The 24,514-nt window shown below is 28.8% G+C and overlaps 1 protein-coding gene across 4 annotated transcripts in view; it reads left to right on the top strand.

Annotated features, from left to right (window-relative positions):
* The window catches only part of LOC126742520 (RNA-binding protein Musashi homolog Rbp6), a 660,776-nt gene that overhangs the window by 261,248 nt on the left and 375,014 nt on the right, over window positions 1–24,514 (top strand). For 2 of the 4 annotated variants that reach the window (XM_050449167.1, XM_050449168.1), the window contains exons 4-5: window positions 4,170–4,229; window positions 7,107–7,191. In XM_050449167.1, coding sequence (XP_050305124.1) covers window positions 4,170–4,229; window positions 7,107–7,191 — 145 coding nt within the window. The remainder of the gene's footprint in view (window positions 1–4,169; window positions 4,230–7,106; window positions 7,192–24,514) is intronic. The other 2 variants (XM_050449169.1, XM_050449170.1) reach the window with 1 other exon arrangement.

The raw sequence follows: 24,514 nt of genomic DNA, 5'->3' as shown, positions 1-24,514 counted from the left end.
TAAGAGAAGCTGTGTTTTAATTTTCACATCTTTAACACTCTTAGTTTTAAAGATAAAAGCACTTCGTCCCTTGGAATCCAAATTTTTGTAAAGATTTTTTTACTTCCAGGCAAAAATTCCACTTTTCAAAATTTTTGAGAAAAACTCTGAAATAGGTATCCAATGAATTTAGTAGAAGAAGCTGTGTTTTAATTTTTACAATTCTAATACTTATAGTTTCAAGGAAATGAGTATTCGTCCCTTAGAATCCTTTTTCGAATTTTTTTTTTTAATTTCAAGACTATAATCTCTACTTTTCAATGTTTTTGAGCAAAATCCTGAAATAAGTAACTAATGAATTTATTAGAAGAACCTGTGCTCCAATTTTTACATCTTTAGCTTTCTTAGTTTCAAAGATTTAGGCATTTTGTCCTTAGAATCCCAATTTTTTAAAAACATGAAACGTATAATTTTTCAGTATGATGCTAATGGCTCAGTAAATAAAACAAAACCCAATTATAGAGATGATCATTTATTATAAAAGTTTAAATAAATTACAGAAAAAGGAAAAAGATTAAAGCAAATAAAGTTAAAGGAACCGATTTAAAACATAAAATAAAAGAGGAAAAAGAAAAAAATCTAAAATCCTATTGCAGCATTATAGTAATAATAAAATGACAAGATTTTTACCCTTGAGTTAGTTTCAAAAAAATTATACCTACAGATTTATAAGATCACATATTCTTTGAACAAGGACTAAACTAATTGTCTATAATCCCATGAACTTCATTATCTTTCATAACAAGAATACCTAGATGTCATTATCAAAATATCTGACTATACTGCTGTTACTTACAGCTATGACAGCAGGACTATACTGCTTAAAGTTCTGTAGAAAATAAGGGATGAATTTTAGGTGGTCAATATCACTTTGATAAAGTCCAGTGCAACGATATACTAGAATGGTCACATGTCAAAACACCAGCATTTTACTTCTCAAACAATGTAAATAGAAGGTGGATGACATTGTTTGGCAGGTGGAATACTGGTGTTTTGACGGGTGACCATTCTAATATAACGTTGCACTGGACTTTACCACCATCTGTTCTTCAGTGTCATTACTCTTCATCTGTTCCGAATTGAATTTACTAGTTTTGGTAATTGGGGCATTTATTACTACTCTTAATGGAGTTGTTTACTTCGAATGTAAAGTGCTAAAAACTTAAATGCTGGCACATCAATCCTTTGTCGCTTGGTTAAAAATCTGGAAAGACATGGATCTTTATTGCAGACAAATTACGCTTCTCACATCTAATGAGGATACTCATTACTCCATCTTAAAATCCAATAGACTTGGAAATATATGTCAGTAAGAGGGAGCCAAGTCTGGCAAACAAGCAGGATAGATCAATGACTAATGCTTCAAATGTTTTCTCTAGCATCACTCCTCTTCGGTTCTGAACTATTTTTTCTAACAGTTATTTACTGTCAATGTAAAGCTCATATGTAAAAAAAGGTGTTTCATTAAATAATTATTTGAAACTTATTTAAAACCTTTAGTTCGTCCATCACAGAGTCCTGTATTCAATGTTGGTCAATTTCTCTTCAACAAAGATTTATTTCTTTACTCTTCAGGGATATTCTACTATCTTTCAATTAATTGAAAAAAAAACTAAATTCATGGCATTACTTGGAAATGCTGGTACATCTATCCTTTATCAAGAAATTTTGTTTTAAAAATCTAGAAAAAACTAAGATTTTCTTGAGAAATAATTTCGGCTCTTGCAATATTTCAGTTCTATGTCCTTAGGCTCAGTAGGTTTAAAATTAGATATTGGTCAAAGGGAGTCAAATCTGACAAACAAGAAAGATAGTCAGCATCACTCCTTCTGTTCTATATTGCTTCTACTGGTGAAAACATCTTGTCGAACTTGCATTGTCTTATTTATTTAATGTAACACGACGTTTCGGTTGGTAAGTATCTCCAACCGTTATCAAGTGTAAACTGACTGACAACAGTTTACACTTGATAACGGTTGGAGATACTTACCAACCGAAACGTCGTGTTACATTAAATAAATAAGACAATGCAAGTTCGACAAGATGTTTTCACTGTACCATTGTCTACCACCTTCAAAAACAGCTTCTACTGGTCTTGGTGATTGGGATGTTTATCACTTATCATAATAGAGTCAAGCAGTTGCTTACTTCCAATGTGCTTAGGTGTGAAGAAAAAGTGTTAAACTATTTGAAGATTACTGAAAACCTTGAATTCTTTCAATATGAGTTCAGTTTTTAACTCAATTTTTCTTCAACAATGGTGGACGTCTACTTCTTTACTCTTAAGATATATTCTGCTACCTTTAAACTTACTAGTCAAATTTGCCTTTGGTCAAAAATCTTTAATACCTTGGATCTTATTTGAATGCAAATTACGCTCTTCACAGCTAATGCGGATACTCATTACCTAAATTTAGCAGACTTGGAAATAGATGTTAGACAAACAAAGACAAATCTGGAGAACAAGCAATATAGTTCAACCATTTACATTATCAGAACTATTGTTACCAGATGCAATATCTTTATTAAAAAACATGATTTCTCATAAATTGGTGATCAGAGTTTCATACTGTCCCATTAGATTTAAAATTATTTTATCACATCATCGCTAATAAAATGCGACAACTCTAACCACCTACTTTCCATGCATAAAATAGGCTCTTTTAAAATTTATAGCCGTTGACAGCCTTCTTATAAACTCTATCATGAGTTTCTCGGTAAATAGCAGCCATAACTTTCTTGCAACTTGACAGAATTAAGTAGGTAAAAAGGAAAATATTACACCGTTTGAAGAGCTTATAGCAATTTATCAATTTACGCTTGCAAACTTTATCTCGAGGATGCTTTTTAACTTTTTTTTTTTTAAATAAAACCACGATGTAACTTAACATTTTTAGCCTATTATTACTAACGTGCCTACGAAGCATATAATTTGCCAAAATCCCTCATCTCCACATTTTCGAATGGATGACATAAATGGTTAAAACTTTGGTCTCTCCAGTATAGTTCGGCGCTGAGTCAGCAATGTTTCTCTTCTCTAGTTTCGGCTATTATGGTCGATTCAAGTTTCTCGAAAATCTCCTAATCCGGATTTATGTTCCGCTACCGCGATTGTCAAATCGAGAACAAGGGATTTCGCCTTCTTCATTTGAGTAGAGATTTATTATTTAACGTTATCTGTTTTAAGAATAATATTATATTAACTTTATGAACGGTATATTATTTATTTAACGTTGTCAACTTTAATTTACATAGAAAGAGAGATAATCCAGAATTAAAAGTAAAAGTTCACAAGCCAGGTTCTAGCAAAAAGACCTTCAACCGAAAAGAAACTATCCAGTTTATAGTTAGATCATTTTTTTCAATGAAGTCCAATTTATCTGGAAGTTATCTTTGTTCTATGTTATATTGCTCTTATGACTATCTATCTCTAGACGATTACCTCATTGCAATGTATCATTGACCAAATTGATTGAAAACTATTTTTGATCTCACTCTCTTGTATGCTCATGTTTTCACACTGCAAGAGTTTCCAATGTAGAAGAGAGAGTAAAAAATGCCTAATAAGCGCCTTTTTTAATTTTTTAAAATACTGACCTACCTTTTATGTATCATATTTATAAAGAAGCTTTTATTACCTTTACATTACGTACGACTCAATTATTATAATTAATGTTTTGTGCAAAAAGTAATTTTCGTAAGTATATTAACTTAATCAGTCAGCCATGTAAACAATGCGTGCTTTATATCAAAGCGAGCACCATAGCCATTTAAATTATGCCACTAAATAAGAATAAATGTTTAATTAAATTATTATTTTTCTTATAAAAATAATTTTATAATACAAAAACCATCTGAATGCTCAACTTACACATCCCTTCCCAATCTAAACCCCTTATACCATCCTGATATTGCTGTACAGATTAGATAGATAAAATGCTTCTTAGTTTCCTAAGGGTATATATGGCAAACAAACTTCAAAATAAAAATGTTTAATATTTTAATAGACGTTTTGCAATATGTACTAAAACTAGTTTAGAACCGTTTAGTATATCCCATAGTAGTTCCGCACATGTGATCCATATATTAATGTCAAGAGGGGGTTGTGAAGTCAGATGAATTTCTTTCAGCGGTGGTGTCTGTCTCGCTGCGGGAGTGCAGGACAACGGGCCCATCGTGTACACCCCCAGGTACGTTTTCAAAACTATCGGTCTCTATATCGATATTTAATAGAAAATACCTGATTTTCTTTTTTTTTTTGTTTAGTTTTTTTGAGAATAAATATTATAGGGCGATTGCTTTTGAAATTATTACCGATGGACTATTTTACGATATGTCCAAGGGAGGTGATCAAAATGAGTGAGTTAAAATAGTCATCTGGTATTATAATACTCAATGCTAGAGTTTTATAAAGTGATACCTAGCTTTTTAGTATCTAATTTTGCATAAAATTATAAATTTACCTAAAACTTGATTATTCATGATTGAGTTTTCAGTAAAGTGACTTATCTTTCAATGTTCACGACAAAGTAAATATTTTTTTATTATATAGTAGTGTTATGCAAGGAATGTCGAACTTATAAGAAATTAGAGCAAAACGTGTTAATTTTGATACTCAATATATCAAAAAAGATTAGTAACAGTGAAAAACACATCAATGCTTAATATACATTAGATCACAATATAATCCTAAAGTGGGTCTATTTTAAGTGGTACCTATAACAATTTTTTTACATGTGTGCATTGAAGTTTAATTACAGAGTAGAAATTTATAAGCTGAAAAGTGGTTGTCAATCAAACATTATCAAAAAACCACTTTTTTGTTTTTGTAAAAAAAAAATCTGGTTAATATAGAACAGTAAAATATCAAGTAATTAAAATTATTTACTACTAAAGAAAATAACATAAAAAAGGAAATGATACATTTAAAGTTTTAGTATAACGAATGTGTTATAGTTTCCTATATAAATAATTCTTTACGAAGTAATTTTTAAATAATTGAAAAATAGGATAAACCTTTAAGTAAAAAAACATTTTCTTAATAATACATTACTATTTTCCCTTGCAAATATATTTATGGGTGTACATTTCTAGAAGAAAACATTAAAATTAAATAAGACTTATATACTATAAGAACATATTGTGGAGCTAAGTAAACTGTTATGCACGTTTATTTTATGTAAACAAAATTATCAAAGTTTTCTCTCTGGGTCATAAAATTCATTAATTCGAAAAATAAATAATATTTGGGTAATTATTCCAATAAAATGTTAATTATTATGTTGATTTACACAGATTTGCCAATGTATAATATATCCAGGAAAATATATTTATTTGTATGGTTTTTAATTTTATAAACATAAATTCCTGTTACATATCGATAAAATGTGTTTATTTATTTAAATTTTAAGATGTTATACAACCCCCTTATTCCATAGTAGCAATGCCGTTTTAGATGTCCCACCTTTCCTTGAATAATTGTATAGTTTTAGTTTCACCCTTAGATTTAGATTGATTAGGATTTTTTTTATTTTAGGTGCTACAACTGTTGGGTTAATTATTAAAAAATTTATTATTATTATTTAAAAAACATCATTGATTTATCATAAAATGTTAAGTAAATAAGGAAAATTATTAATTTTTTATTTAAGGACCTTTAAAAATTTATTTTTATTTATATTATTGCATTAACATTTATAAATAAATGTATATATTTTCGTTTCTTTTAATCAAGGAAAAAACATAAAATAAAATTTTCTTTAAATATTTCGGCATATTTAAAAATTTAAACTTTACTTAATTAAAATTTATCGAGTTTAAAAAATCTGTGCGTTTATAAATTATATTTAAAACAGGAAAGATTATAAAAATTAAAATAAAAAAAATATTACACTATATAAATTTTCACACTTGTTTTTTAGTATTTAATAATACAAATATAGAATTTAATGAGATTCTTATTAATGTAAAGTAAAGTAAGTAAATAATTTATTTTTGATTAAAACGGAAATTTTAATTTTTTTTGATAAAAATGTTTAATGAAAGTTTATATAAATCATTTATATAAATAAACTTATTTTTAAGCAAAATCTATTTTTCTTTATTTTATATCCGACTTGTTTTATACAAAACACCTTTAAAAATTTATTTTTATTTATATTACTATACCAGCATTTTCAAAGTTTTTTTTTAAATAATTAAGGAGCACAAATTAAAGAAAATAAAATTTTCTTCAAATATTTTTGTAAAGGTATTATAATTCTCCTTTAAAAAAAATGTAATATTTGCGCTTTTTGAACTTTATTTAATTTAAATTTCTTGAATTGTCTTTTTATTTATAAATCTTATTTAAAAGAAGACAGATTTTAGAAGTAAAATTAATCATGTTAATTAATATTAAAAAATTCTTTTATAGAGAGAAAATATATTTTTTTAAATATATTTGATTAAACAGAAAGTTATTTTTAGAAACCGAAACATTTTTAAATAAAAAAAAGTAAACAATTATTGGAAACAGAAAACAAAATATTTTAATTGCAAAAAATGTAATTAAAAAATAAAAAGGTATAACATTAAAAATTTTTAAATTTAATTCATTTAAAGAAAATAACAATAAAGTTACACAAGATTAGTAAAACGATAATTTTATTTACTATTATTTATTATATTTCAATAGGAAAAAATTTATATTAAACAAAAAAATCCATACCAAAACTTAAAGATTCCTTTTAATTTTTTGAAATGACCGAAAAAAAATTTCAAAGAGAATTGATTAGGATTTAAAAATAAAATATATTTAAAAAATAAGCTTTTTTCCCTTACTTTCTCTTACTAATACTTTGTCCTATACCAATGAGTTATGATAGACTTAAACAGTACTAAAACTAAAAATATTTTAAACAATAAATTAGATATTACTTGCATTTTCTGTACTATACATATACCAAACTTAACCCAACAGTAGCATAAAAAACCCTCCTTTCCCAAAAAAAGCCATCCAAATTACACATATCAATTTGAAAAAAAAACGCCATTCTAAAGTCTTAGGTTCTTCTGTCTGATTTTAGGGGATTCGGATTTATCACGTTCACGGACCCTTCCAGTGTAGATAAAGTCTTAGCCCAAGGAACACACGAGCTGGATGGAAAAAAGGTAAGTCCCCTTTTTAAACAAATTTATATTCCTTTGGAGCGTTTTCCGGTCGGTTTATTACTAAAAAAAAATATTTTTCCATCAAAAAATAAGCCCTTTTCTTATCCCTATCGTGGGTAGTGCCTTTTAATATTCCATGTGGATCAAGTTGTACCGATGAGTTTTTTACTATAATACCTCTAAATAATTCAATTTACTCCGAGACATTATATAAGCTAAACCAACTAAAATACCAATTTCGATTTGTGCCACAACGAGATGAAACGTCAGTACAACTTTGGCAAATTTAATTAAATTTTATCGGCGATCAGCTGCTCTTAGCCAGACCGAATTGGAAATGGTATACATATTTTAAATCAATTTGTGAATGTTTCAAATATTGCCGGTTTAGAGAAGACGAAGTAAAAATACGAGTATTTTAATTTCCGTTTGTTATTTTTGGAGTTTTTACTGCTTTAAATTTAGATTGTTATATCTAAAACACCATAGTAATAAAAGCAAAAGAATAATACTTGTATTAGTACCTTAAAGCATATGATTGTTGATGAAAAATCTCTGTTTAATCTAGCAAAGGTCCTTTAAAATGATTACGACTTAAATATTTTTATCAACGTTTTATAGAAAAAAGCGTTTTGTTTTTTTAAAGCATCATTGCGTTTTTTTCGAGTACATACCTCATTTTCTATAGCAATTTTGAAAAGTCATATTTAAATTAGGTTTTAATATTTTAATTTCGCTTCTATTCTATATTGGCGTCGGAATTTGGGTTTAACCTGCTAAATTAGATAAAATTTTGATTTTTAAAATAAGGGTTCAGTTACTCGAAAGATATTTCATAAAAAAAATTAATATTGATTCAAAAATCAAGCCTCTACTTTACTATTCATTTTTTGTATGAAACGTGCGTATAAATAATTTCGATATCTAACAAATTTCAAATAAGCAAGTAGTTTATGTTGTACATAAGAAAAAAAGTAAAGAAACTATCTTGCTATCATTGATCATTTTCAAATCATATGCATTTTGCCACTTTTCCCTGCATATTTACCCGATATATGAAATCGAGCACCATAGCCATTTAAATTATGCTTTTAGATAAGAAGAAAAGTAAAGCTAAATATTTGATTGAATTGTTATTTTTCTTTTATTAATGACTTCGTTCATATTAACGCTTTTTTATATCTATATAACTTCAAAATAAGTTTTTCTTCCTCATTGTCTCTTATCAATATATTTCTCTCATACGCCTTCCCTTTTCTAATACTCCGACAACTTTATTTGTTAATACCAATTAGTTACAATAGGTCTAAGAAGCACAACTAAAACTAATAATATTTGGGAACATATAATAAAATCAAGAAATAAATAAAATACTACATGCCTTTACTATGCTATATAGTAAACTATGTTTATGTTAGCAAAGATCTGTCGATACTAAATTCAATAAAAATAATTATAAAGGAAACTTAGGGAAAATAATATTTAATTTTATTTATGATGACTACAGATCAGCTCTCTTAAAAAGGACAATTTGTCCTAAAATTGATGAATCTAGGTTGCTGATATTTTTCAATATTATTAGGTTTAATACCAATTTAAAAGGTGGCGAATATAGATGAATGGATCTTTTGCTATAAAAAACATATTGTAGTTCTGATATTAAGCCAAGAAAGTTGCTTTGCTTTGAGACATTTTAAGAGCTTTTAAGGTTTTGCAGATTGTATATAAATACTATGATGATGATTGTTGATGTTGTTTTTTTTTTTGACCACTTTTAAAAATGAGAAACGTGCAGATGGAGATATAGAAATCTCTATTAAACAACATAAATAAAGATATTATAATGGAGAAATATACTTTCTTAATAGAAAATTAGCAATACCATCTGAGATAAAAGTCTTGGACAATTCGCCTATACTATCAAAAATATCAATCATGGATATCTTACGAAACGAATGAGATATTCATCTCAACCGTAGAGTTTAAGGGGTTTCTTATTACAATAGTTTATTGTTTCACTTATTAATACCTTCCAAAATGTCCGTCTTTTGTCACATATGGCTCTTTTTAAGAAGTGCTTTATTTATATTGATTAATAAAAAAAACAAACAGAGATTGGTGGGACACAAAGTCAAAGGTCTCAGATTATTTTTTTTTTAATTTTTTTTTTGACCATTGACTTTGTGTCCCTCTAATCCCTGAATTTTTATTATTAAGAGAGATTAGAGATAAGATTTTTGAATTGTTCATTAAATATTTATCGTGGCAGTAATTTTAAATAGTTTTAATAAAAGACTTATTTGTCAATGGTGATTTTAGAAGATCCTAAAAAGTTTCCTTAATTAAAAACTTTGGATTTTTATCACAATGGTGATTTTAAAAGTGTATTATTCTTATCAAATCACTTAAATTTTGTTTTGTTGATGCTCCCCAAGGAAACATTCTTACTTAATAAATCATACGAAACGCGTAAAGGGTGCGAATATTGGGAATCCTGCGGGAGGCAGCCTATAGAAGGCCTTAAAACAAACGCTCCCGGTTTTTAAACGAGAACCGGTTTTTTTGCCATTAAAACTTTTTTCATTATACGATTCCGAAGTTGGGCGGTTTTTAAATGCACGTTCGACAGCACGTCGAAATGGCTAAATTGAAGAAAAGTTTGCTTTTGCGTTCTCTCTAATGTTTGCGTCTCTCTTGTTCATGCCACGCCGCGTATACTAAAAACAAAAGATTCCCAAAAAAAAAAAAAACTTTTTTGATTTGTTGAGTTAATAGCGAATTTAATTAAATACTCGTATAATAATAAGGAGCTTTTAAATCGAAGCTTTTTAAATAACTGTCTATATGCACGCAGAAAAATAGTCCAATCGAAGTTTTCTGTTATGACAATTAAATTTTTCGATTACACCAATCTACTCAACTATATTAAGAATATATACTTACTTCGTCAAAGTTTGTTTCTCGAAATATAAGTTTGTTGTCTATGCAGATATACTTAATACTATGTAATAAGTATAAAATTATTATTACTAATACAGATAAGTAGTACGCATTTGATGTTAATGAAAAAGTTACTTTTATTGTAGATTTTCGTGATCATGACTTAATTTTTTGTAATTAGGATGTTATGGTAAAAAAAATAAGCCTATATAGAAATTCTAAATCTTTGGATCATGATCAATTTTATGCAGATTTAAGATCGATACCTTAAAATAATTTATATAACATAAACGGTATTGATAGTCGCATTACTAAAAGATATACTTCATCGTTTACCGATATTCTTAGAGTATTCCAAAAAACTGAGCAATCGTGGAAACTATTAATACGCATTTTTTAAATTCAGTACCCACTGTTGCGGAAAACGTTGAACAATTACAATTTTATGACCAAAATAATTATCTACCAAGTTTTATGTCCAGTAATAATACTAAGTTCTTAAGATTATATCACAGATTAAAACTATAGCCGCTGAAGTAGATGGTATAAATATAATTACATATAAATATAATACAAAGGCCTTAAAAAGATCAGGGAAAATCTTGTCAAGGATATTTTAACTACAGTTTTTAAACCTTATTAAAAAAAACTCTCATATTAATTAACAAATTGTGACCGCAGACATGAAGTTCATATAAAATTAATTACGAAAAACGAAAAATAAAGAGCCCTAAATAATAAATCATTCGAGGCCAGATAAACAAGCCGTTAATTTTTGATTACTGTTATATTTCGCCCAGAAACGTTTAGAATCTTCTAAATGCTTTATAAATTACGTTATTTATGACTTTTCCGTCCGAGATTTGAGCCCCGACGTTAAATTGCTAACGGCATAAAAATGTAGACAGATTTCATTTTGCCCTCTTATGCAGCTTTTTCACTCGAGAAACGAGTTAAAATTTTATTGCGGTTCGGGCTTTTTTTTTCTTTATTAACATGCTTAAAACATATTTTTAGTTTGTGTTTTCGAATGTAGAAACTTTTATCCAAAATGCTTATGACTTATCAGAATTACTAGTAAAGCGAATAAACAATTTTTTATTTTTTATTCTTTTTCGAAATCTTAATAGTTAATCTTAGTTATTATTTATAAAAATATAGATTATGCTCGTCGGACTGCATAAATAATATAATGTCCAATAATTATAGCCCCTTGCTTACAAAATCTGCTAATCAAAATAATTTTTCCACTGATTGTAGAACTCATCAAATCACTGTAAAGTATCAAATATTATTGCATCCAAGGTTAATTCAGGCTTGAAAGCGATAACATGTTTATTTTGGCAGTGATTTTAAAGATTTTTTCCTGCAATTCATCGCTGTAATATTTTAATCAAAATCGCTGTTGATAATCATTGCACAGATAAATCAATTGTCACAATTAAGTTAATAATACGAGAATTTTTATGTGTTCTGTATTAACAAATAATTCCTTACCTTTTTGTCGACGAATCTCTAAAATCACTGTTGCGATTAATATCTTATCATTTTTGGAACGTAGAAAATTAATGATTTCTTTGAGCTGAAAAAAAGGTTGAAAATCGTTAGAGAAAATATCAGAGTAAAAAAAAATTAAAAAATCTCTTTTTATCACAAGAGCTAGATAAGATATAGAAGAAGTTAAAATATCGACAATACGAATTTAAAAAAAATATAGCGAATACACCTTCAAAATCACTGAAGAGAAAAATATTTTATGGCTCCCAAGGAACTTAGCAAAAAAATATATGTTATAATATTTTTATAGATATTTTTACGATAGAAATATTTTTTCAGTTTTATCAAAAAGACATGGAAAAAGAGATGCTAAAAATATATAATTATTAAACCTTTATAATCATTGCAGAAATAAGTAAATTATCTCACTTAGGCTGGGCAAAACAAAAAATATAATTTATGCATTTGTAAAATCACTGCTGCAATAAATATTTTCTTATTTTTTGTGACATAATCGTCAACAAACACCTAAAATCATTTTATAAAAAGCGATTTTTTGTCGACGGATCTAGGAAATCAATGTTGCGATAAATATTTTATCATTTTGTAGAAAATCAATCATTTTATATTTTTTCAAATGAACAAGGTTAAATGGGTCATTCTCAAAAAATTCAAAACATTTAGGTCTCTTCAAGATTCTTATGATAATATTTCTATTAATCACATTTATTAAAAGTAATTTAAAACTCTTATATTTAGACTTCTTTTCATCACATAATAAAATCCACATAAAAAAAGATTATACACTAAAAATCTTTTAAAAGCATCCAAAAACCCTCCTCCGTTGATTGTCTTACTATATGCTTTATAATAAACTTGTCATTTATCCATGTCCTAAATATTTTAGTATTCTTTACCCAATTTGTGAAACATATCATAAAACACTAAGATTTAATTTACACTTTAAGTTTCAAACATCACTAAAAAATTAAGTCGTTTAGATAACAACGTATTTGGTCTCTTTTTTATATCCTCTCCTCGGTTAGAACATTTTAAAAATCTGTTAACCGGTAGATGGAGTATGCTGCAAATTGTCAATCTGCTTTAGTATAACGCCATTGTGTGTTTGTAAGTAAACAAAGTCGTTCAGTTGAGGATTTTTATCGCAAAAAAGTAAGTAAAAGTGTTTTTGTCATGCATGGAACGCCCCTCCGTTACCCTATGTAGTCAATCATTAGATATAATTTTGTAATAATTAGTGAGAATTCCAATCATAAACAACCGTTGTAATGTTATTCTAGAATATACATAACCTCATCCATTTTTGTAGAAATGCCGGGACATTTAAAATTTGTCTCCTCCGTTACTTTTATTAGTATTGGAGGGGAATAACTGTAACGGAGAGAGAAATTGATTATTATGTTGTCATTTTACTATTTTAACATTTCTTATACCTTTGCTGTTGCAGAATGGTAAAAACAAAAAATAAAAGCGATTCGGACATTAAAAAAAAAGAGAGAGAAGAGCAAAGAATTAATGCGTCGACTTCGCGAATAGATAATATAATACTCCAGGACGTAGCCCATTATTAGATGAAAATATTACTCCGAGGGACAATAATTTAGAAGATGTAGATGCAGGTCCTTCTCGATCAGGCAGCTGACAAAGTTTGACTGGACAAATAATAAGACGCAAGAATAGACAAGGACTAAATATGAAAATTGAACTACTAACTAAAAAACTAGAAGAGTCTGAAAAGCGTGCTAGGAAATATAGAAAGCGTTTTTTTGTTCAAGCGAAATTATCCTGCAAATAAAATTTCATATGCAACGTTTTGAAAATGTCGACCCTTTTGGGTACTGCAACCCAACGTTAAAGATCGTAACACTTGCACATGTGTGGTTCATGTTAATACAAGTTTAATTATTTCAAAATTAAAGCATTTGAAAATAATTAATGAGGGCACTCCAAAAAACCTTGTAAATAATTTATGTTGCACAAGTGAAAAAAGGGAGTTATGCTTGGGAGTTAAAATGGCTAATGAAAAGAGAAACCTTAATAATAAAGGGACAAGAAAAAATCTGTACCAAGACTGTCAAAGAGAGAGTATAATGCACCAAAAAAAAACTATGCTCTATTCTTCAGGACATTATACCAAAATTTTTGCTACATGTCAGAAACATAAAGCATCAGTATCAAACAAATGATACCATTAAAAAAAATCTATCCACAGATGAGATACTAATACACGTTAATTTTTCTGAAAATTACGTGTGTAAGTATGGCGAAGAAGTTCAGTCTGCGCACTTCGGGGCTTCGAAACCTCAAATATCATTACATACTGTAATCGTATATTACCGACCTCTTTTTAATGAAGCTATTATTCCCTTATCATTCTGTACCATGTCGGATGATCTACGACATGATCCAGTTGCTCATTTAGATCTAATCATAACAGAAATGAAGAAAATAGTATCGCAAATAACAATATTGCGTTTTTTAAGCAACGGTCCTACAACGCAATATCGGAACAAAAAAATGTTTTACTTAATGGCTCGTTATCTTACAAAACAAATGAACGTAGATATCTTGAGATGGCATTACAGCGAAAGTGGACAGGGAAAAGGGGCGCCCGATGGATTTCGGGGTTATATAAAAAGACACGCTGATCGACTAGTTACCCAAGGGCAAGATATTTCAAATTTCGCGGCAATGGTAGAGGTTTTTAATAGATCTTCAAAAGTAAAAGTGTTGGGACTGGACGAGAATGCTATATTGAAAATCGAAACTCTTCTGCCTATAACTCTTCCTACATTTAAAGGAACAATGAAATGTCACGAAATATGTTGGTGTCAATCATCTCCAAACGTCATCTCTGTGAGATTCCTGTCCTGTTTGATATGTAGCCCAGACGAAACCTGCTCACACTACAATCTTGGTCAAATTCTGCTTTCATCTAGCGATGGTAAGGACATGGTAATTACATACTACTGCAACAGGCAGCGATCGGCTAAGATATGAAGACATCTACTCATCTTCTGTTGAGGAAGTTCCTGCAGCAAAAAAAAAAACTACGATGGTTCAAGCGATGAAGATATTCCTCTGCAACAGTATTACAAAAGTAAAATGCTTGTAGAACTCATTAGGCAAGACTCTTTTGTTGTGGTGAAAAAAAAATAATTTCAGTGGATCAAGATATCGAATACACAGTCTCATTTATGAAAAAAGTCGGTAATAATCTTTTTGAATTTCCTGATAAACCTGACATTTCTACAATCGATAAAAATGACATTATGAAAATTTTAACTAAGTGGAATATTAATGAATTTAAAGATACTTACTCTTTCGAAAATGATATTATAAAAGGTTTTGATAATTTATGTTAAGTTATAGAGGGCTTAATTTCCAATAATTTTTTAAAATTTTTGTTCTTAACATTTTCTTTAGGAACTGAATCTTGAAATCTGTTCATGAAAAGAAAGTTTGTTTTGTTTTAATACATTTATAACATACATAAAAAATTGTGTATTTTCTTTCACAGTTTCCTCCATTACCATCCTTCTCACCTCCGTTACCTTAATTCTTTACTCCGTTACATCGAACCTCCACTCCGTTAAGTCCAAAAGTTAAAATTTTCTGTTTTTGTATGAAATTGTTATTTGGAAGCTGGTAAACATATCAAAATTATTAAACGACATATTACTCTATCTAATACTATAAAAATATATGTAAAAAAGATACATGTATTTATTATGAAAAAAAAAGTAAAATGTTTTGGTTTTGCCAAGAATGACCCAAATAAAAGTTTAAAAATCATAAAAAAAAGCTTGAAAAATAAAAGAAACCATAATAATATATAATCATTTTTAAAAAAAAGTAAAGCGAATACACCTTTAAAAGCACTGAATAAATGAATATTTTTTTAATCTTATGAATAATCCTAAGAACCTGGTAAGATCATAACAAATATGGATATACAGTCATTTAAGCATTATAATCATTGCAGAGATAATTAAATTATCACACTTAAACTTAGAAGACAAGAAGTTTTATTTGTTATATAGCAGCAAAAATTTAAATTTTTTGTTTTAAATAGATTAAATAAAAAGTAATTTTTCATCTACAAATTTGTATAATTACTTTTGTTAGACATATTTCATGATATTTATGAACAAATCGTAAAAAATCAACTATTTAATTTTTTTTTTAATTAAAATAAAAAAAAATATTGGAAATAATAATGATAATATATTTTTTTATGAAAAAGTTAAAGAAAAAAAAATAAAATAATTTATTTTTTCAACAACAGGTAGATAAAACAGAAGAAACAAAAATATAGGCAAGAATAAAAAAGATTAACGTGAATATATCTTGAAAATCACGGAATAGATAAATTATCCTATAGAACGTAAGCAGACGGAATAGAAAAAAAAGGATTTAATCATTTAAACATTATAATCATTGCAGAGATAAATAAATTATTACACTCTATTAATTGAAAAGACAACAAATTTTATTTGTTCTATAGCGACAAACACCTTAAATTATTATTTTAAACACACTTATAAAGATAGAAATCACTGCTGTGATAAATATTTCAGTTTTTTAAGAAGGTCGTAAAAAATAATTGATTATATTTTTTTTTCAAAAGAACCATGTAAAATAAAACTTTACAAATTATGAAAAAGAACAATTTTATGAAAAGGGAAAAATAAATTTGACAATGCCTATACAAAGGTAGAAAAGTAAAAGAAACAAATATGGGCATTATTAGGATATAATCACTAAAGCTTAATAGTTTTTACATAGATAAATAAATTATCACAGTTAAGATATAAGACTTAAAATCATTATTTTAAATATATTTTATAAAAAACGATTTTTTTTCGAGGAATTTCTAAAATCATCGTTGCAATAATAATTTATCATTTTAGTGAAAAGATCGTGAAAAATTAAGAATTTAAAATTTTTTTATATGATAAAAAATAAATTGATAAAAAGAAGTCGGAGAAAAATTATCCTTTTTTTTTAAATAAGATAAAATAGAAAAAGCTCGAATTTCTAAAATTACTGTCGCGATAGTGATTTATCATTTTGGCGAAAAGATCGTGTAAAATCAAGGATCTCGTCTTTTTTTTAAAGAAAAAGTTGAGAAAGAAGTTCTAGAATAGTAAAAAGATATTTTTTTAATAAAAATCTAAGAGCAAAATAAGAAATTAATCCAATTTTTATAGCAAGAGTTATGTAACAAACAAGAAGCAAAAAAGGCCCTATAAACCTATGTCCGCAAATGCTTAATTTTTAAGATACAGGGTGTTAAAGTTTTATTTTTATTTTTATTATGGTAAATTCAATGTTACGATGGTTCTTACTTAAAGAGGGCGCTACATACACGATTTTTTATACTTTAAAAGAGTGATAATTTTCTCATGGTTACTTAGGTTATTTTTTTTAAATAAAACATTAGATTTATTTATTATTTCTACGGAAAAAAGGTATCTTGGTCGAAGTCGCTAGAAACCACCGTTTTCGAGATATTTAAACTTAACATAATGAATGCATTACATTTTAAAAGTCACATTAATTGTTTTTTTAACTTTTAAAATCACTATTCAGATAAATATTTGATCACTGTTTTGTGAGTAAATTTAAGTTTCTCGACATTATTTTTCTATCATAGAAAATCAATGATTAAATCATTGATTAGTCTAATACCAAATATTTAACCCCTCAGTAATAAATAGCATGGCAGGGACTAAGGCCATCATTCGCAGACACTCGGGCGAAGATTCATTGTTAGGGTAAGCCTTATTGTTATATTGTGTCGGGCACAAGGGGGGCGATGTACAAAGCGATACTTGCGGTTACAACAATTCTATTTTGGCGGTTTGTGTAATTAGTAAGGGCCAGTTATAATTCAATGGCCACTAAATTTCACCCCCTTTGTATCAGATGGTGTTGCTCTGTTGCACGTTTATATACATATAAAAAAGTATTTTAATAAAATATTAGTTCATGCTTCTTAGTAAAAAATACACGTCTCTAGTGAATTGTCAAGAATAATTAGTGAGTTCAGGACGATACAAAGGGAGTCTCTTGTTATACTCGCGTACAGCGAGACAAGAGACAATGGTAAATGAAACGAGAATAATTCTCATCTAAGAGATAAGAGAATCGAGTCCCAATTGTCTTAATCAAAAGTGTCGCCTTTGCCTGGGTAAAAGGGCCCTCTGATTTTTCTCTGTCGTAGCAGAAATAAAGAGGTCTCATGATTAGTGTGGTGTCAGCAGGACCGACTCTCTCGGGCTAATTATTTTGTAGCCTGATAAAGGAGGCACCGTATACAATTTATTCCGACTAAATGAGAAAAGTGAAGTGGGGCGGGGCGCTCGACGGAAAATCGAATGTAAAACTGTCACAAGTAATATTGTTTTTTAGGGAAAAATGAGACAGAAAATACAAATTCAGAATAGAAGGTCATTTTGAAATGTGCTAAATGAAAGTTAATTTTTTTTACAACCGCAATGATTTTTTTCAATTGCCTTTACCGATGGTATGACGATAGAAGCATGAAAATTATTAAAAAATTTTGAATCGACTTTTAGGCGTCTCTGGTTGCGTTTTATTAGATATATACATGCAGTACTGGATTAACAGGATTATAGGATAGGATTTTTCTTCATCAATTTTTATAGTTTCTTTCACATTTTCAAACTTTGTATCAAGAATGTTAAAGTCCTTATCCCCTTATTTATTGACTATACGACCAATGAAACTGTCATAATTGTCATCATTCAGGATTAAGGGTATGAGCATGAACAATTTTATGAACGAATTTTAGGTGTCTTTGGGTAGATACGATAAAAGATATACATGCTTTGTTTAATTATTATTTGTAGAAAAGTCCCCGACTTAATTTTTCCGTCCGCAACTCAACTGTTTAGATAGATATATGGAAATTCTTGTATGAACGATTTCCAGGTTTCTGCAAGAAGTTACCATAAGAGAAGACTTTTCACTTAGAATATTGAAAGGCTACAAATAGCATTTTTATGGATTTATGAGCAGTTTGTTTGCTTGCAACATCTCCGATGCAATGATCCCAAATTCTTATGTAAAAATCGCAAAAAAATACTTTATAATACCATAAATATTTGTTACTTATTTTACAGGTGCAAAACAATATTATTCCTTTTCAAATTTGAAGCATTTTTTTTTCTATACAAAAATATGATAAAATACTATATGAAGCCGTCAACATTCAAAGTTAAATGAATGTGTATAATGTATATCAGAGAAAAAGGCAACAACATCGCAACGCCGCTCGAATTCTATGTTGTTTCCACGGACACCAGTAATCTTGACCAGTGACGTCGTTAAAAAATATTTACATGATAAATATTTATTATTAATAAATTATGCTGTAAATTATGAAAAATATGACCGTCTATAAACTCTTTATGCCTTTTTTTAACGTTCTTCATTAAAGGTACTTATTTAATAAAAATAATTTTTATGGAAACTAAATATTTTATTATAAATTTCTTAATAAGGTTTTATTATTCTAAGTTTATGACGACGGTTGTCCCTTGATATGATGTTATGACAATATCACTATTTACTTGCGAAAAGATTGTCTTAAATCGCCTTTTATATTTGGCAATTAGCAGGTAGAACGTTAAATGTTCTAAGACTTTCTAGATGATTTTGACAATTGACATCAAACTCATTAAATCTTAAATCAATTTTTAAATAATTATGATAAAAATCCATCATTATAATTTGACAGTCTTTAGCGCAGTAATTGTTACTTCCTTTTTTAACTCATCCCTCTTCTTCACTTAACTTACTAATGGTATATGAAATAAAACATGAAATTAATTGAAATTTTTGAACCAAAACCACCTCAAACCTGGACTATTCCATTCATTTAAATAAAGAGTAAACAATAAAAATTAAATAGTAAAAGAGAAACAAATAAGTCTATATGCTCCAAAGATATTAAAGAAATATAACTAATGCATTCCTGGACGTGAATACTATAGAGTAAATATCGTTTCCAAAATGATTCATAAAATGTTTAAATAAGTTTGTTTTCAATAATTTTTGACACTTTTACACATATAATATAACGAATATCTAGTTTATATATTGGGGATATTATTACTGATTAAGTAAATTGATGCAATTGATTTGAATTTGATCATTTAAACTCGAATCTCTCAAGAAGTAACTTTTGTGAAGTATCTCTTTCTGGATTTATGTTATCCTATTTAAAGCCTAAATATTTTACAAATCTTCTTTGAATAGACCTTAGAGCTTTATAAATTGGATGCCAAATAACTATTGCATGTTCTGATGTTGATCTAACAAATAATGTTATTAAGTTTTTTGGTTTTCACATCACCTGCAGCTTTTTATGATAAAATTCAATGCTAATAAGATTGTATTATGCAGTAACATCTTTTATTATATTTACATGTTGTTAAAACATAAAAATTTATTATATAATTATAATTAATAGTTAATTTTTTTCTTGTATGGAATTTATTGTTAATTTTGTGGAATTAAAATTCTATTTTTGCTATACCTGTCTGGAAATGCTATGGTAAACTTTCTTCTTTTTTATACCAGTATATAAAATTGATCATTAACTCAACTGTTTTCTATTAAGGATTTCTAAAGTTAATCTTGAACACTACCCTCAGCTGCTACTGACTCTCAGTAATCGTTACCTATTAAGATCTTTATTTTCAGCTTTTCAGAAGTCTGGATAACAGATTAAGAGATTGTAGATAGAAATCTTCTTATACGCTATATATTTGACAATTAGCAGGTAGAATGGTAAATAAGTAACGATATGTTGAGCGAAGAAAATCTATTCCAATTGGAAGGAATTGGCTCATTAAATGATACAGCATTGACTATTCCTGATCTAAGTCTTCCCAGCTGGTCCAATGACACCTTTATGAATGAGATCAATAAGATACTAGCATATATTTACCTCCTAAAGAGTCTGGTGAAAAAAACGAGAAAAACATAAAAGTAATATTGCCTTTAAGGCGTACAGAAAATAAATCCAACCAAGAACCAAACAGTGCTATATCCACACCAGTCTTATCACAGGACATATTTGATAAACATTTAAGATTTCCAGAACCAGTTAAAAGAAGCAAAAATAACGTGCCTTTAAGAATTAAATTTAGTGAAAGTATCAAGCCCACTTCCGCGTCATCCCTCACCCAGTCAACACGTGGTCGTTCTTTCTTTTCCTATCCTTTGGAACCCTTTCCTGCCCTTTGCCAGTGGTAGCTGAACCTATACAGTCATAGATAATCCTGCACTATTTTAACCCTCAAAATCAATCCTTGTAAACAGGGCCGTACTAAACAAAAATAGTCTTGATCATTTGATCCATGGACATAATAGGTCCGCCCGTTGTAAACGTAGCTACTGAGACAACGGGAGAGCCTCTATGGTACGAAGCACTTGTCTAGTCTCTGGATATTACCTATGTCGCGTTAAGTGGGACGAGGATAATATTATGACAATAAAGGGTCTAGATTATCCATGAAGTATAAAATGCCTTTTTTATTTGTCTACTTCCATAAAGGTTAAGCTGGTTTGTCCGCATGTAAACTAAGATCCTTGGCTCGTTATTATAATTCGATTCGAATTACCCTCTAAATTTTCCCTGGTATCGTAACCTTGACTTTGTTCCGGAACTTTATTCGACCTTGATTCGTCAAACGTGTACAGGGATTGATTCGATTTTTTTCTAGACGATTTTGACCTCAAACTAATTAAATCTTTAATTTTAAAGCAATTTTTAAATAATTAGGATATAACAAAAAATCCACAATTATAATTTTCTATTATTATTTTTGTCGCATTTAAATCGACTTCTTCGCGGCGATTTTGTTTCCATACCTGTATGTAAAATTGACAGTCTCCAGCTCAGTAATTGTTACTTCCTTTCCTAACTTATCCCTTTTCTTCACTAGCCTTACTAATGGTATACAAAAAGAAGCATGAAAATACTTTGAACCAAAACCATCTCGAACCTGGACTATTCCATTAATTTAAATAAAATAAACTTAAATAAACTCGATACACTTAAAATGGATCAATGAGAAAACTTGATTAGGACCTTAAGTTGCTCTTTAACATATTAATGCCCAGAACTATGAACTTTTTTTAAAAATGAAAATTATTGTTTTGAATTAAAAAACGACAAAATATGACATACATGAAAAAATATATTTTTTTTTTAAAACGTGGTTTTTGATTTTGATGATGGGTCGTTAACGACCCATTGGGCGCTTATTGAATAAAAATAATTGAAAGAAAACCTAACTAGGTATTTTTTATTTCCGGATATTTCAAATGGAAAAATTATAAAGTAGTTACATTTTATGGAATTCATTAAAACATTTGTCGTGAAATGGAATTTGACAAGTTTCACACGATTTTGTGATTTTGTTTTTACCTAGAGAACATCTTCTTAGCTGTTGACAAACTATCAAGTGTCATCTTTTTGAAGTGGTACAATGTACTGAAGATATCTCTTTAGAAGATACTGAGAAATTTCTCTTGGATAATAAAGATTATCTTATTCATACCCATATGCATGGGCTAATTGACTAGCATTAGCACAAAATAAATCATCCAATAGAGTATGGGGGTTTACCACTTTTTGCCCCTCATGGAAATTCGATAGTTAGATATATTATTATTCATTTGATCAACACCCCCCATGAATGTGTTTTTAACATTTTTATTGCATGTTTTATTTATACATTTTTATTGCATGGAGTTGCGGAATTTCAACTTTATTTTTTTCTTGAACTGAAAATCTTTTACATTTTTGTAATGGCGAACTGTACTCATTTGACACCGTACTCATTTGATAGAACAATAACAACACTATTGTCCTTCCATTTTATACCTACGATACCTTTCTCTTTATTCACCGCACTGTCCAGAATTCCCCTTTTTATTTTCTTCATTACCTTGAAGTCATTCACATTTCATTGTTCTATTTTCTCTCACTGTCCCTGTTGCTCCAAAATCTATTTAAGTCAGCTTGTATATTAGTTTTGCAGAGGTAAAAAAATTATCAAAGTATAGTGAAAAGCGCAAACCAGAATATTCTCTTTGCAGAACCTCAGCAAAGTTTAGTACAACAGATTCTTCAAGACCTTGATTTTCACTGGCGATTTCTTTATTTTTTCATCCTTGATAAATCTCAAACTGTAAGCAATAACCTGGTTTAATACTCATAATCCAAGCTTTGTATCCGAATCCGAATCGGCTTACTGCATATAAATTGCTTGCAGCCATGTTTTCCATAGTAAGGAACCATCGACTCGTCTATTGAAATGTTTAGCTCCAAGGGTGCATATTGTATACATTTCGTGTTATGTGATATTTACAAGAACCTCTAGCAAATAAGAGTATCTACAAACAAGAGTATACAAACAGGCCACGTATTGCGGAGGAATGAAAATAAACTCCTTATTAAACAGGACAAAGTCCTATCGCCATATCTAAATTAAAAACAAATTAGATTAATTTTTACTTAGTGGGTCATTAACAACCCCTTGGGCATTAATGGGTTAATACTATTGAGGATGCTAACAAAAAAAGACTGAATAAAATAATTATCACAATTGCTATTAAAATTCATTCCATAGCGAACAAGATAAATAGAGGGAAATTCAAAATCAAATATTTACCTCTCGCCGGTATAAACCAGTAAACGATCCGGGGTTGGTGCTCACTTTAAAACCGGGACAAAACTTTCTATTATTTTAACACAATTATTCGACAATATAAAAGGAAATCCGTTATTTAGGGACGCGGCGAAATTCCTGCACGAAAACCGGGCAGAGAAGCACGAACCGATGGGTAAAATAAAATCGCGCAATTATTATTTTATCCAATTATGCCGGCATGAAATGAAATCCTCTCCGAATCGAATTATTCAACTTCCAAGAATACCGGAGCTCTGGATGTGGTTGGTGGCTCGGAAAGGGGCGCGGAGGGAGGGGAATAAAAAAGTTTATTTAGCTAATGGCCCGGAGACCCGCTTTCTGGCATGATATTTATTATAAAATTTATTCTCATTTATTTTCGGCGATATTTCCGGATTCGGGAAATATTATTGCGGTATCATATTAAACGGATTTTGATTTTCCCTTTTTCGTAAAAGAAACACAAACAAGGCTTATTAAGGATATATATTTTATTTAGTATTAGATTTTTTATTAAGCTTTGTTAAGCTGTTAAGTCAATATAATAAATACCCATTGTATTTCAATTGATTGCTTAGATAAGCGGGTTTCCCTATAAAAATAGACCATTTGGCATCAACATATGGAGAAACAAACCATTTCTAGAAGATCCAAATAGTAGTAGAAAAATGAAAAATATATAAAAGAGATGATAACGAGTAGTTATAAAATCGTGTTTTTTCTATACAGGGTGTCGTATTTGCGATGTGTGACGACTCCTTTTTCCGAAAATGTAAGAGATACGAGGGCGGTTAATCTCTAACTAATATTTTTAAACCGATTTACGGAATCAAGTATCAAGTATTCTCATGGACCTGATAGCTTACCATCATTTTATCCCTTTTTTGATTTAGGCTGTTTTCCAGAGTTCTGGAAAACAAATTTCTTGACTTTGATATATTAAAGTGGGAATATAAATGGCATCACAAACTACAGGGGTGTATGCATTTAATTGAAAATTCCAAAAATTATTGACAGCATTTTCATGGTATAGTCGTAATATAATTATACATCAGAAACACTTGCTTACATATCAGTAGACGCGTTTAAGAACTATAGTCAGGTGAACAGTATTTACACTAATTTTTCGA

Source organism: Anthonomus grandis, chromosome 11 (assembly GCF_022605725.1).
Source record: "Anthonomus grandis grandis chromosome 11, icAntGran1.3, whole genome shotgun sequence".
NCBI classification, from domain to species: domain Eukaryota; kingdom Metazoa; phylum Arthropoda; class Insecta; order Coleoptera; family Curculionidae; genus Anthonomus; species Anthonomus grandis.
This window is presented reverse-complemented; position numbering and strand designations above follow the sequence as displayed.